The following is a 13,182-nucleotide window of genomic DNA, read 5'->3' as shown; positions in this document are numbered from 1 at the left end:
ACATGGTTTCCATCACTTTCCCCACTACTGAAGTAAGGCTTACTGGCCTATAGTTGCCCGACTCCTCCCTATTACCTTTCTTGTGAATGGGCACAACATTCGCTAACTTCCAATCTTCTGGGACTACTCCTGTTATCAATGATTGGTTAAATAAATCTGTTAATGGTTTTGCTAGTACACCACTAAGCTCTTTTAATAGCTTTGGGTGTATTCCATCAGGTCCCATTGACTTATTTGTCTTTACTTTTGACAGTTGAAATAGAACCTCTTCCTCTGTAAACTCACGTGTAATAAATGACTCATTTATCCTTTTTCTTAACTGAGGTCCCTTTCCTTCATTTTCATCTGTAAATACCGAACAAAAATATTCATTGAGGCAGTCAGCTAGACCTTTATCCTCATCTACATACCTTCCTTCTTTTGTTTTTAATCTAACTAATCCTTGTTTTACTTTTCTTTTCTCATTTATGTATCTAAAAAAAGTTTTGTCCCCCTTTTTTACTGACTGTGCTATTTTCTCTTCTGTGTGGGATTTGGAAGCTCTTATAACTTGCTTAGCCTCTTTCTGCCTAATCTTATAGGTCATTCTGTCTTCCTCACTCTGGGTTTTTTTATAATTACTAAATGCTACTGAGTCCGTAGTGGTTTCTATATCCATAGCAAAGTCTCTGCGTTTCAGATAGTTGTGATTTTAACATGTGTGAGGTAGATATCAGAGTAAGTAATGCTTTGAAATGTGTAACCTACCTGTGTGGAAACTATTTCTCAAACACAGCGCTTGAAATTTTTGTTTTGATTTTGAAGTTTGAGTTATTCAAGTTCTTTGGATCATGTTTCTTACAAACTGAGTTACACACTCCTGCAGACAGATGAGATTGAATGGCCTCATGACATTACTTCACTTTTCTGCAAAGTCAACCCAGCCTTTCATATTTCTTAGGTCAATAAAATCAACACCATTAAGTTGGGTAATAATACCTGGAACCTGGTGTACTTGAAAACGAGTGAAAAGCCACAAATATTAAAGCATCTACCAAGATAGATACATTGCCGTTTAAATAGTGGAAATATATATATATAATAAAATCTTCCATATTGCCTTTTCAGCAACTCACAAGTAATCTCCAAAAACACTTTGAAGTGCTGATGGAGTTTGAGAAAGCAATTAAGGCATCTCGCAAGTTGGAAGTCTTGTGCAGAGATTTTGAGCAGGAAAAGGTCTGCTATTTGTCCCTGAACACTTTTCTCATCCAGCCTTTGCACCGGCTCATGCACTACAAACAGATCATGGAGAGGCTGTGCAAACACTACTCCCCGAATCACGCAGACTTCAGGGATTCTCGAGGTGAGATGAGGTGAATTTCTGAGAAGAAATTGACCATTAAAATAATCAAACCATTCTCCTCTAGTTGTTCTGGTGTCTGTAATACTTTTCTGTCTAATTAAATGTTATTGCCATTTTAAGAAATCTAGTATCCAATTGTCGTTTAATGAAATGGCATGTTTAACAGCTTTTAATATGGATGAAGGAACTGATGGCGTGTCTGTAGGTGGGAAATGATTTGTTCTTGTGTGCAGAAATGAAAATTGCTGCTGCTGCGTACAGAAAGGTTACTGGAAGTGTGTCTGCGGGTGGAACAGGGAATGAAAGGGTGCTAGCTGTCTATGTTTCAGGGTTCCTTAATTTTATTCATCTTTGTGTTGGGGCGTATAAGACTGAATGTGTGAATGGTGGTGTTACATTCAGATGGCTGCTGTGTTTGTGGAATAGTCTTCCATTGCGTCTTTCACAAGTCCGTGCAGTGGTGTACATCTGATGGCACAGATTTCTCTTCTTACCGGTATACTTGGCTATTAGCCATGGAGGCAACAAAGGGCATGGTAACGTGATAATATACGCTGCTGTTTTTAACAGAGACTGCAGAGCAAGATAAATCTGTGACATCAAACTGATAAACATCACAACTGTTCTAGACTCATTACATCTAGGGGTTGTTGGGCAACATAAGAGCGATTTGTTGTAGGGAAGAGGAGTAGCAAAACCTTTAGAGCATGAATCTGTCTTCTATCAAATGTTCCCCTCTGTGTTTAAACTAGCATGTGAGCCCTATGTAAATATAATTTTATGTTATGCATGGCCTGTCAAAGTTATTAGAGAAATCTTTAAATGTCTGCATTTTTTTTCTATTTAGCTGCTCTTGCCGAGATCTCCGAAATGGTAGCACAACTTCATGGTACAATGATAAAGATGGAAAATTTCCAAAAGCTACATGAGCTCAGGAAAGATTTAACAGGCATTGACAATCTGGTAAATCCTGGCAGGGTAAGTAGTGTCTGACTACCCATTTAACTCAATTGCGCTTCCCATCTTCCGGATAACAACGCAATGATTTTTTGTTTTGTTTTTCTGATGCTGCATTTTTAAAATTTATTTTTATTGGAAAAAGTCGATTGAATTAAAATGATGCTAACATTGTGCATGCCTTATTTTCATAGTTAGTCATTTGCAGAGTAAAGCCATATGAAATTGATAGAATACCAATGTTTATAAAAAAACAATGCCCGATGTTTTGAGATTCTGATTACTCCGCCTAAGATACTAAACAAATATTGCCCATTTTCATCTCAACATGGAAAAAAAGTGATAAAATATATATAAAATGATAAAAATTACAAATAGTTGGTTAATTTGCCAGCTGCAGTAACTGTCCAAACCTCATGGATGCAGGTTATATTCCTTGCAGCTTAGCTATAACCTTTCATCATACCAATAAAGGGAATACGGTTTATGTAAATGCCTATTTTCCCGGACACAATTCATCATCATGGTAAAATAATGTTATATAATCTTTTCTTTCTTTTTTTTTTTTCTTTCTTTCTTTCTTTCTTAAACCTTGTTCTATTTTTCGTAATAGTACCAAGTCACCAACAGTCTGTTAATCAACTGATAATCTGATAAATTGCTCCGAAATATTTCTGACAATCCTTCTAAAACAAGTCTTTAGGGGTGTCTTCCCTCTTTTCTTCCTAGTTTATTATATAGATACTTTACGTGGTTTAAGTTGCATTTGGCAAAGGCAAATAATATTTTGAAGCTAACATTTTGACAAATTGGTATAAGACCAGTAAATAAAATATGGTTGACAAATAACTAGAATGTTTTTTTTGTTTTGTTTTGTTTTTAACCTTTTCTTTTTTTTTTCTTTTTTCTTTGTGGATTTTAATTCCAGGAATTCATTAGGCTCGGTAGTTTAAGCAAGTTGTCTGGGAAAGGATTGCAGCAGCGCATGTTCTTCTTGGTAAGTTAGACTAATATGTATTTTCAAAGAACAAATATAATAGACTAGTTAGGAGTATGTTCAGGCAATCAACGAGCAGAGAGAAATTAGACGATAAAATAAAAGTGTCATTGGAATTTTCGGAGAACCGTTTGTTGAAGACTTTTGCAGACTTATCACAACTGAATTGAAAAAAATGTGACCTATTTTGCATTGCATCATATCTGGTTCTGATAAAAAGAAAATGTGGTATAATTGAGAAACTGTCACGCAAAGGCAGAATAAGATAGTGTTTGTGTTGATGGCAAAATAGGTTTCCCATAATCTATGAATTGAGAAAGATTATTACAATGTAGCTGTCTGTACATATGAACGGAGCTAGACTTTTAGCCATAGGTACTTTAGGATGGTTTAAATTAATTTTAAGGGATTATAGAGGTCAGGTAGATGAAGTGGAGAATTAGAGATGTTTATGGAAAATCTGTGGGAGAAAATGAAATTTATACTGGTTTTCTATTTGTTTATATGGGGTAAACTATAAAAACTATGGCTAAAACATTAGTATATTGCTTAGGTTTTAGCCATATTTTTATATATAAAAATAGGAAAATATTTGATAATGATCTAAAAGGAAAAATTGAAATACAAAAAATGTTTTGTCTTCCAGTTTAATGATGTTGTGCTGTACACAAGCCGAGGACTGACATCTTCTAATCAGTTTAAAGTCCACGGGCAACTCCCGCTGTACAATATGACCGTAAGTTATCATTTCTCATAGTGCTAACTGTTTAGTTCATGATAGATATTATGTTGTGTTTTTTTTGGTGGTTTACTTTTCAAGACAAAGCATACTTGCTTCCTGCAGGGAAACAATAGAAAAGGATGATTATTTAATGTAAGATGCTTATCCATAGCAGTGCCTAACTTTAAAGAAGAATGCCTAAGCATCATGGGACATGAACTTGACAAATATATGGGGCACTAAGAATTACCATTTCTGATTGGGGAAAATAATGGTCTAGAATACTAAAAGTGGGACAGCCACAATGGAAACTAGTGGACCCAGCAAGCACATAAAATTTTACATGTTTGCGCCACTTTTCAGAACAGACATGTATGCTAAATCTCCATAGTGTTAATATATTTCTAACACACAAGGGTTGTTAATAGCTGGAGAAATGTTACATTTGTTAAATATAATCGGTCTAAGCATGTATAGGACCCAAAGAAGTGCACATTGTTCCATCCATTGAAATTGCTAGTAATCACATACTATTTTTATTTTTTTTTATCTTCCAGATTGAGGAAAGTGAGGAGGAATGGGGGGTTCCTCATTGCCTCACTTTACGAAGTCAGAACCAAGCTATAGTGGTTGCAGCAAGGTAAGTAGTTTTGCTACAATAGCATACCATACAACATTTCAAATGGTCAAAGAGGGACACTTTATTTTTGGGGTTTAAGTGGAGGCAGAGCTTGTTTGAGAAATTGTAGGTGACTAAGAACAATTTATTGAACTAATATGTAATTTAGAACAAGAACGATTTATCTTATTTACACAGGGTGATTTGTAGACACATGTGTTGCAGTTTAAAGACACATTATTACTCTGAGTAATATTGCTGTGGAGCTCTCACAGATCAACAATATGGTGCTCGTAGAAAAAAAGGGACATACATATACAAAAGAGGGACAGAGGGATTTCTATCCAAAATAGGGACTGTCCCTCCTAAATAGGGACACTTGGGAGGTTTGCAACAGATCTGTCACCTTATGATTTTTTTTTTTTTTTTACATTCTCTATTTTTGAAAGTGCAGCAGTACTGACATTTAGTGATAAAGACAGTTGGTTTATAGCATATCGTAAAACTGCACAGTTTTATAACATGAGAAACATAGGTAGGTGCATGCCATCATGCCAACTTAAAACATAGCATAAACGAGTAGTGAGGATGCAGTATACTGACTCCGGCTTACATTGCTGTCTAGGGCGTAGAAAGGATTAATTGTGCACTAGCCTAAAGTGTGGTCTGGGCGAAGACTCATTATGTTAAGGGTAATTGCTATATGGGGTGAGTTTTATATCTGGACTGGACTGGAATCTGGACAGTAAATCCCAACTCCAGGCCCATCCTGCCTCTGACCTTATGCTATAATCACAGGCCATGGGCATAGGCTAGGCTCGTAGCTAATAAACAGGAAGACCCTAAATTACAAATAACAATAAAACTCGGCTAGTTGGACATAATTGGTGTCATAGTAGTTTTGTGCTGCTATGGATTAACCGCCAACTGTGGTTCCATTGTGTCCATTCGTGGACCATTCTTCCCAAAGGCCACTGCCCGTTGTAGAAGGCAAAAGTGGCAAGTGCTGCAATCGTCAGGAGATAGAACACTTGGGCATGGGGAGAGTGCCAACTAGCACATTGGATCTGGTCTCTGCCTCGCTCCTCACTCTCCTGCTTTTCTCATTGTCGGCTGTGGTAGTGTGAGCCCCAGCTCCTTGAGGAACACCTCTGACTCGGCTGTGTGTATCTATCTTCAGGACCACTCCATTGTGCTCCACTATCAGGGATCTGGGGTTGCCCCATCAATACGGTATCTCCTTATCTTAGAGCAATCTGGTTACTTGGCTCAGCGAAGCCCTCCATCTCAGGGTAGCCCTGGAGAGGTAGTGGTAAAAGGACAGGCTATGGCCCCTTAAACAGATATGATGGTGTGCTTCTGGCTGTTTTCATAAGAGCCATCTTATCTCCCATGCAGGAGAGTTGTGTGATCACATCACAGGACCCCTTGTATGATGCTCCAGGCAGGTTAGAAATACTGAAGATCCCATCCACTGGAACGGTGGAGTTTGATTTTCGTTTGAGCAGGGCCTGAAAGAGTTGGCATATGTATGCAGGTAGTTCGTCAGCAAGACCGTGTCAGGGATGCTCCTAACCTCTGTGTTTCCAGCGACTGTCGTCTTTCAGAGCTGCCATTCTGGCCTACATGGACTCAAAAGTCCTCCCGAGGCTGGAGAGAGTTTCTGCAGTAGCCGTGTGAAATACAGCGAGCTCCACCACCTCCCCCTCAACTGCCTTTACTCATCCTCCGAGTGTTTGTACCTCTTTACTGACCTTCCCCACGTCAGTTGCCAGTATGTGTTTCAGCTCCTTCAGGAGCGCTTTGATGTCCCGTTTGGTGGATGGAATTTCATTCTCCTCATCTGAGGAAGTGTTGTATAGACCCCCCGTGGGAAAGCTATCTGGGGTGTCCAGCTCCCGTTCCTCCGCTGGTACGGGCACCATCTTAGGCGCAGACCTCCGCGGGCCAGATAACCAATATCTTGGGATCCGCTTGCCTGGGCCGCTCGTAATGTTTTTGAGCACTTCCCCATAACTGTGGGACTCGGGAAGCTTGACTGGGGCAGGTATCAACCCCGATTTTCGTGCCCGAAAGCAGGATTCTAGCAGTCGCAGCTCGGAGCGTACAAATAGCGTGTCCAGTCAGTTTGAGTGTTTGCTCCGCCCCTCACTATATGAATTTTTAATAAAGATAGAATATTCCCGAAAAATGCCTCTGTATTGTGAAAAGTCATTAAAATTTCTTCTTAATCAAAAATTACAAAAGATTGTAGTATAAGTGCAGTTCATTATTGGAGGTAGAATGTCTACTTAATCACGGAGCTACCTGAAGACACAGATGCTTTGTGCGTGGGGTGATGACTCACACTGTAGGGTACGCAGGAAATTGTAAAAAAGTAAAGCTCCACTAGGTGGCACTAACTTTTTTTCTCTTTGTATATTTTCCTGTGTGTTGTTGCTTTTTTAATTTATTTATTTTATTTGTTTTATTATTGTAGTGACCAAATGTACTTTATTTTAATTGTCTAAGTGATGTGTATTCTCACGTTATAACAATGGCTGCATACCACTGATCAGTAGTTCCCAAGCAAAAAATCAAAGCACACAAACTCTCCAAGTTTTGTCAGTATCGCAGTTGGAATAGATCCACATTGCAGCACACATTTCTTTGATATCTTAAACTGTTCAGCTACCATAGAGCGAGAGCCCTGGACTTCTTTGTTTATCTCATCCCCTATTCAAAGACACTTGTAGGGTTATTCACTAAAGTCGGAATTCAAAGTGAATTATAAACACTAAATCTCACAATATACACATACATATGTGTGTGTGTGTAGCGAGAGAGAGGGGGAAGGAAGATAGTCCAGTGATGTAAATGTAAAATAACAGATGCAATTAGTACTGTTTTATTGTACTAATATAATTTTGGAATGATATATCTCAAACACTTTTGATTTCTACATATGAGCACAAACTTGTGCAAACATTATATCTCTAAGAAGTATGAGTGTCTGCTCTAAACCCATTTGTGAAGTCCATTGTCTCACATTGCACACATGTAATGACTATATATATTAATTGTCCTCTTCTCTATAATGTTAGTTTATTTATACTATTTTTTTAGTTCAAGGAGTGAAATGGAAAAGTGGAGTGAGGATATTCAGATGGCCATTGACCTGGCAGATAAAAATGGTGGTCCTGTCCCTGAGCTCTTGGCCAGCAGCCCTCCTGATGGCAGTAAGTAAACAGATTGTTGGCCAAACTGAAAACCTTTTTGGTTGCTGAGGAATATCTAAGCAGCTGTAGTGTAAAAGGAATTAAAACGTTCAGTTCTTAACAGAATGTCTCTACTACGGTAAATGAAACAAAAGTTAGCCTGGCCGATTTGGAATAAATCACTGAAATCCTTAACACAATGTTCTGAGTCTGTACACAAAGCTTGTCAAGTCCTATGTCAAGATTCTACTGTGTGTGTTTGAATACTGCATCCCCAAGACATTCATTTGTTCCCTTTGATAACCTATCTGCGAGTATTTTCTTTGAATGCACTACATATATTTTCAAAATTATTTAGAATTCCACATTGTAGTTCTTGTTAACAACTAGCCATGTTGATTTTCAGAGACTCCTGATGAAGGTCCAGGAGACCAGGAATCTGAGGATGATTTGAGTGCATCTCGTTCATCTTTAGAACGGCAGTCACCCCATCGAGGAAACACTACAGTGCATGTTTGCTGGCATCGAAATACTAGCGTATCAATGCTTGACTTCAGCTTTGCTGTAGAGGTATGTTACTTATCTAGAAACTGAAAGAAAAACAGTTGTGTGTGTGTGTGTGTGTGTGTATATATATATATATGTCAATGGTTCGGACTCCTTATTCTTACTAGGGTGCAAGGGCAGTAATTCTCAAACTGGCAGGGAGCAGAACCACCATTGGGATTTGTAGCACCTGGATATGTATTGGCACATCTAGAATAGCTGGGTCTCGCCAGTTGCCCACTGCTGACCTGTTGTCAGAAGCTCCTGCCACTTCATTAGCTGGCAGTGCTCAGCTGATGCTCTCAAACAATGAGCCAGCCCTGCACAGCGGGACTTGCCTCTTACGGAGTCCTTTCTAAGTTTCATATGTCCATTTTATGAAAGCAAATTGCAAATACAACTTGTATCACTAGGTGGCAGCAGATCCCCTGAGAGTGGGAACCAGTGTAATAACTACATTCCAAGGGGAGTTAGGAATGAATGTTTTCAGTGTTGTCCATCTTAATTTATATTTTTGTGCTACCTGATTGGAGACAGATGCACACAGTTTCCCAAACCCACCTCCCTGTTAGCTTTGCATATGTTGGTAAAGAGTTGGGAAAAGCATGATATAACCAAATTCCCATTTTTTAAATCTGAAGTTTGTATGATAAGTATGCATATAATGTGGCGGTACACTAATTCCACTGTGTAAATGTCTGATTATTGAGCAGCACTTCAGTTCATATACGCAGATTTTTATTTTTTAACAGATTTTCTTTTTTAATTTCCAAAATCACAAAATGACATGTATATGAGTTTCCAAAGCTCTCTGGTGTATGGGAACTTGTAGCACATAGTGTGCTTTAATAACCACTATCTAAATATTTATTTCTATTCTATGGCAGAATCAGTTATCAGGAAACTTACTGAGGAAGTTCAAGAACAGCAATGGATGGCAGAAACTCTGGGTGGTCTTTACAAACTTCTGCCTGTTTTTCTACAAATCGCACCAGGTAAAATAAAAGGAGATTTTGTGGCTAAAAAGACAGCAGTAATCTTTGTAGATGTGTAATGTTTTCTCGCCCTTCCCTGTGCTTTATGACATTCCTACATGCCACTTATTTTTTTGAGATGTAGTGGAGACATCCTCCGTCCATCCTTGGTAGATGTGGGGGCGGGGAGAGGGGGGAGAGAGAGAGAATGTTTTTGGGTTTTTTCTGCTCCCGCTCAGCATTAGTTATGCTTCATTGATGACAGAATCAGCACTGGATATTGAGCCTATACCAGGTAACTTAAAGGACCACTATAGGCACCTAGACCACTTCAGCTTAATGAAGTGGTCTGGGTGCCTGGTCCAGCTAGGATTAACCCTTTTTTTATATAAACATAGCAGTTTCAGAGAAACTGCTATGTTTGTATTGGGGTTAATCCAGCCTCTAGTGGCTGTCTCATTGACAGCCGCTAGAGGCGCTTGCGTGTTTCTCACTGTGAAACTCACAGTGACAAGACGCCAGCCTCCATAGGAAAGCATTATAAATTATAATTATAAATTATAAATGCTTTCCTATGAGACTGGCTGAATGCGCGCGCGGCTCCTGCCGCGCAGGCACATTCAGCCGAGGAGGAGAGCTCCCCGCCCGGCGCTGGAAAAAGAGGTAAGTTTAACCCCTTCCACTCCATCCAGCCCGGCGGGAGGGGGACCCTGAGGGTGGGGGCACCCTCAGGGCACTATAGTGATTTTCCTGGCACTATAGTGGTTCTTTAAATAGGATGAATGTGATAAAAGCACTCCAAACCATACACGGGTAATTGCACAGCACTCCTTTGAAGTGATTAGCAATCTGTTTAGTGCCCTTCCATCATATGACATGTTTTGAAAAGACCCACTTTTCTTATATCTATCTATATATGTATATATATATATGTGTATATATATATATATGTATATATATGTATATATATATATATATATATGTATGTATATATATGTATATATATATATATATGATAAGTGGGTCATAGCCATGTCACATAGCCACATGTGATCTAATTTCAGATTTTTCTTTTCCTTCAGGACAATCATCCATTAGCCAGCCTACCGCTGCTAGGCTATTCCCTCACCATTCCCTCTGAATCAGAGAATATACACAAGGATTATGTCTTCAAACTTCACTTCAAGTCACATGTCTACTACTTCCGGGCTGAGAATGAATACACATTTGAAAGGTAAGACACTTACTAACTGTAGATTGCTAGACTGACATTTTCTTTCCCAGAACACTAAGGAGATTATTCGTTATTCTAACTTTTATGGCGAATTATCATGGAAACTGCAAAATTTTGGCTAAAATAGTTGCATTGGAAAAATTCTCAAACTATGCAGTTTTTCCTGTGCCGCTAATTTGTGAAAGGTGAACAATTAAAGCAGGAACTGGAAATTTTAGGCCAAATTATTTTACCTTATCAGAAAAATAGTAATGTTTGAGCATTATTAAGATTCAGCTCTGTGGCCTAGAATCTGTGATTCCTGTGTAAAAATCCACATTTTACCAACCTATAAAAGATTAATTCATGAAACATTGACTTGAAAACAAATTGCTAAATTTTTGTTTAAATAACCAAGCTCGAACCATGGCTGTGTTGAAGAATTTTTCCTTGTGAGCGGGTTTGGTCTGAAATTCAATATTTTGTTAATAAAACTCATGGTTTAGTAAAAACTGTTTGTCAGAAGACCTTCCAAGAGAAAAAGCATCCAAACTTTCCTTCTGTAAAGGACTTCCTATAGAAAACTAATATCTGGTTTGTCTTTGATTTATGGGAGCATTCTTCTAGTAAATCTAGGAGGGAAGGCCTCGCTGCTTTTAATCATTAGTCTAGCTTTATTTATTTATTTATTTATAAAATATTTTACCAGGAAAGATACATTGAGATTTCTCTCGTTTTCAAGTATGTCCTGGGTCCACAAAACATTGCATTGATACAATAGGGTACAATAACATACAAAATCAATATTAATACACAATAAATACAAATTTTAACATAGAATAGGTAGGAAATATATAATCAACCATGACACGTGCATTCTGTTTTGAGGTATGTAGAGAGGGATCTCTTAAAGGACTTAAAGCTTAGGGAAGATTTTAAATTGTGCGGGAGGTCGTTCCACAATTGCGGTGCTCTTTAGGAGAAGGAAGATCGGGCCGCTTTCTTTTTGTATTGAGGTAGACTAAATATCGTGCTAGTACTGGATCGGAGGTTATAGGAAGTGGGAACAGCCGAGGAGAGCATTCTGCACAGGTCGGCTGGGAGCTTCCTAGAAAAGCTCTTAAACACAAGGCTGGAAAGATGAAGGGTACGTCTGGATTCCAGCGACAGACAGTTTAGTTCTTTTAGCATGTCACAATGGTGGGTCCTGTAATTACATTGTAGCACAAATCGGCAGAACGAGTTATACAATGTGTTGAGTTTATTAATGTGGGATTGCGATGCAGATGCATATACTACATACCCATAATTAATGATTGGCATCAGCATTTGCTGTACAATCTTTTCCTTTACTGAAGGGCTTAGGCAGGATTTGTTTCTGTACAGGGCACCTAGTTTTGGATAGTTTAGATGCAAGCTTTTCTATGTGGAGGCCAAAAGATAGATTGGGGTCTAACATGGCTCAGGGCCATCCCTGCTCTAAATTAACCCATTGCTGACAGCAGGTAGATGGTCACATATTGTACAAAAACATTTTGACATTCTGCTTGAATTTTGTGTGCCAACATTGCAATATGGTGTCCTTAGTATAGTTACAAATGATTAAACTTGTATTCTTATTCCGTGTTTGTGAACTCCAGTCTTGGATGCACATGTTAAAAAAATAAAAAAAATAAGAGGTGAATAACGTTTTCTCTAGAATTATTTTAAACAATTTGTTATATTCATGCTATTTTTGCGATTTGTATACTGGCTTGCATACATAGAAAGCACTTTAATCACTTCAGTTTGGTTAGTCGAGCACCGAAGAAAAATTATAGTAGGCCATCATTCCACCCTATGAAGTAAAACATATTAACACAAACAGTTATTAACAATGCGCAGTGTGTTGCTTCACATTCACCAATTCCCTTATGATTACTGAGGACTGCTGATTTCACTGAGATCATTTCATTCACAAGGAACCTTTCTTCTTGTTTGCAGATGGATGGAAGTAATTCGAAGTGCCACAGATTCAGCCTCCCGATCCCGCCTTTTGAGTCACAGAGAGTCCCACATGTACTGAACTTGGAACATTCCCCTGCTCTAAAGCTACCAGCTGCTATTTAAGCAGGAATTTGATACCCACCCTGATTTGTGTTGATTTTTTTTTTTTTTTTTGTAAGGCCAGCAGATGTTTCAAACAGGAAGAAAAGCTGGTTTCAAGTGACTTTTTTTCAGCATTGTCTGAGAAAATAAATTTTTAAAACTTTTTTTTTTTTTAATATATATTTTTTTTTTTATATTTTGACCCATCGCTGCTCTAAATTAACCCATTGCTGACAGCAGGTAGATGGTCAAATATTGTACAAAACATTTTGACATTCTGTTTGAATTTTGTGTGCCAACATTGCAATATGGTGTCCTTAGTATAGTTACAAATGATTAAACTTGTATTCTTATTCCGTGTTTGTGAACTCCAGTCTTGTGTGCACACGTTTAAAAAAAAAAAAATAAGAGGTGAACAACGTTCTCTCTAGAATAATTTTAAACAATTTGTTATATTCATGCTATTTGGCGATTTGTATACTGGCTTGCATACATAGAAAGCACTTTAATCACTTCAGTTTGGCT

General features: G+C 38.2%; 1 protein-coding gene across 1 annotated transcript in view; it reads left to right on the top strand.

The window, feature by feature from the left end:
• The window catches only part of FARP1 (FERM, ARH/RhoGEF and pleckstrin domain protein 1), a 194,702-nt gene extending 181,924 nt beyond the window's left edge, over positions 1-12,778 (top strand). The window contains exons 18-27 of the mRNA XM_063425621.1: positions 1,108-1,345; positions 2,193-2,323; positions 3,231-3,299; positions 3,946-4,035; positions 4,578-4,660; positions 7,745-7,857; positions 8,243-8,406; positions 9,270-9,377; positions 10,439-10,590; positions 12,553-12,778. Coding sequence (XP_063281691.1) covers positions 1,108-1,345; positions 2,193-2,323; positions 3,231-3,299; positions 3,946-4,035; positions 4,578-4,660; positions 7,745-7,857; positions 8,243-8,406; positions 9,270-9,377; positions 10,439-10,590; positions 12,553-12,634 — 1,230 coding nt within the window. The 3' untranslated portion in view covers positions 12,635-12,778. The remainder of the gene's footprint in view (positions 1-1,107; positions 1,346-2,192; positions 2,324-3,230; positions 3,300-3,945; positions 4,036-4,577; positions 4,661-7,744; positions 7,858-8,242; positions 8,407-9,269; positions 9,378-10,438; positions 10,591-12,552) is intronic.
• The last annotated feature ends 404 nt before the right edge of the window (positions 12,779-13,182 follow it).

Source organism: Pelobates fuscus, chromosome 1, assembly GCF_036172605.1.
Source record: "Pelobates fuscus isolate aPelFus1 chromosome 1, aPelFus1.pri, whole genome shotgun sequence".
In the NCBI taxonomy this organism is placed as follows: Eukaryota; Metazoa; Chordata; class Amphibia; order Anura; family Pelobatidae; genus Pelobates; species Pelobates fuscus.
The sequence above is the reverse complement of the archived record's forward strand: the minus strand, read 5'-3'. Positions and strand labels throughout refer to the sequence as shown.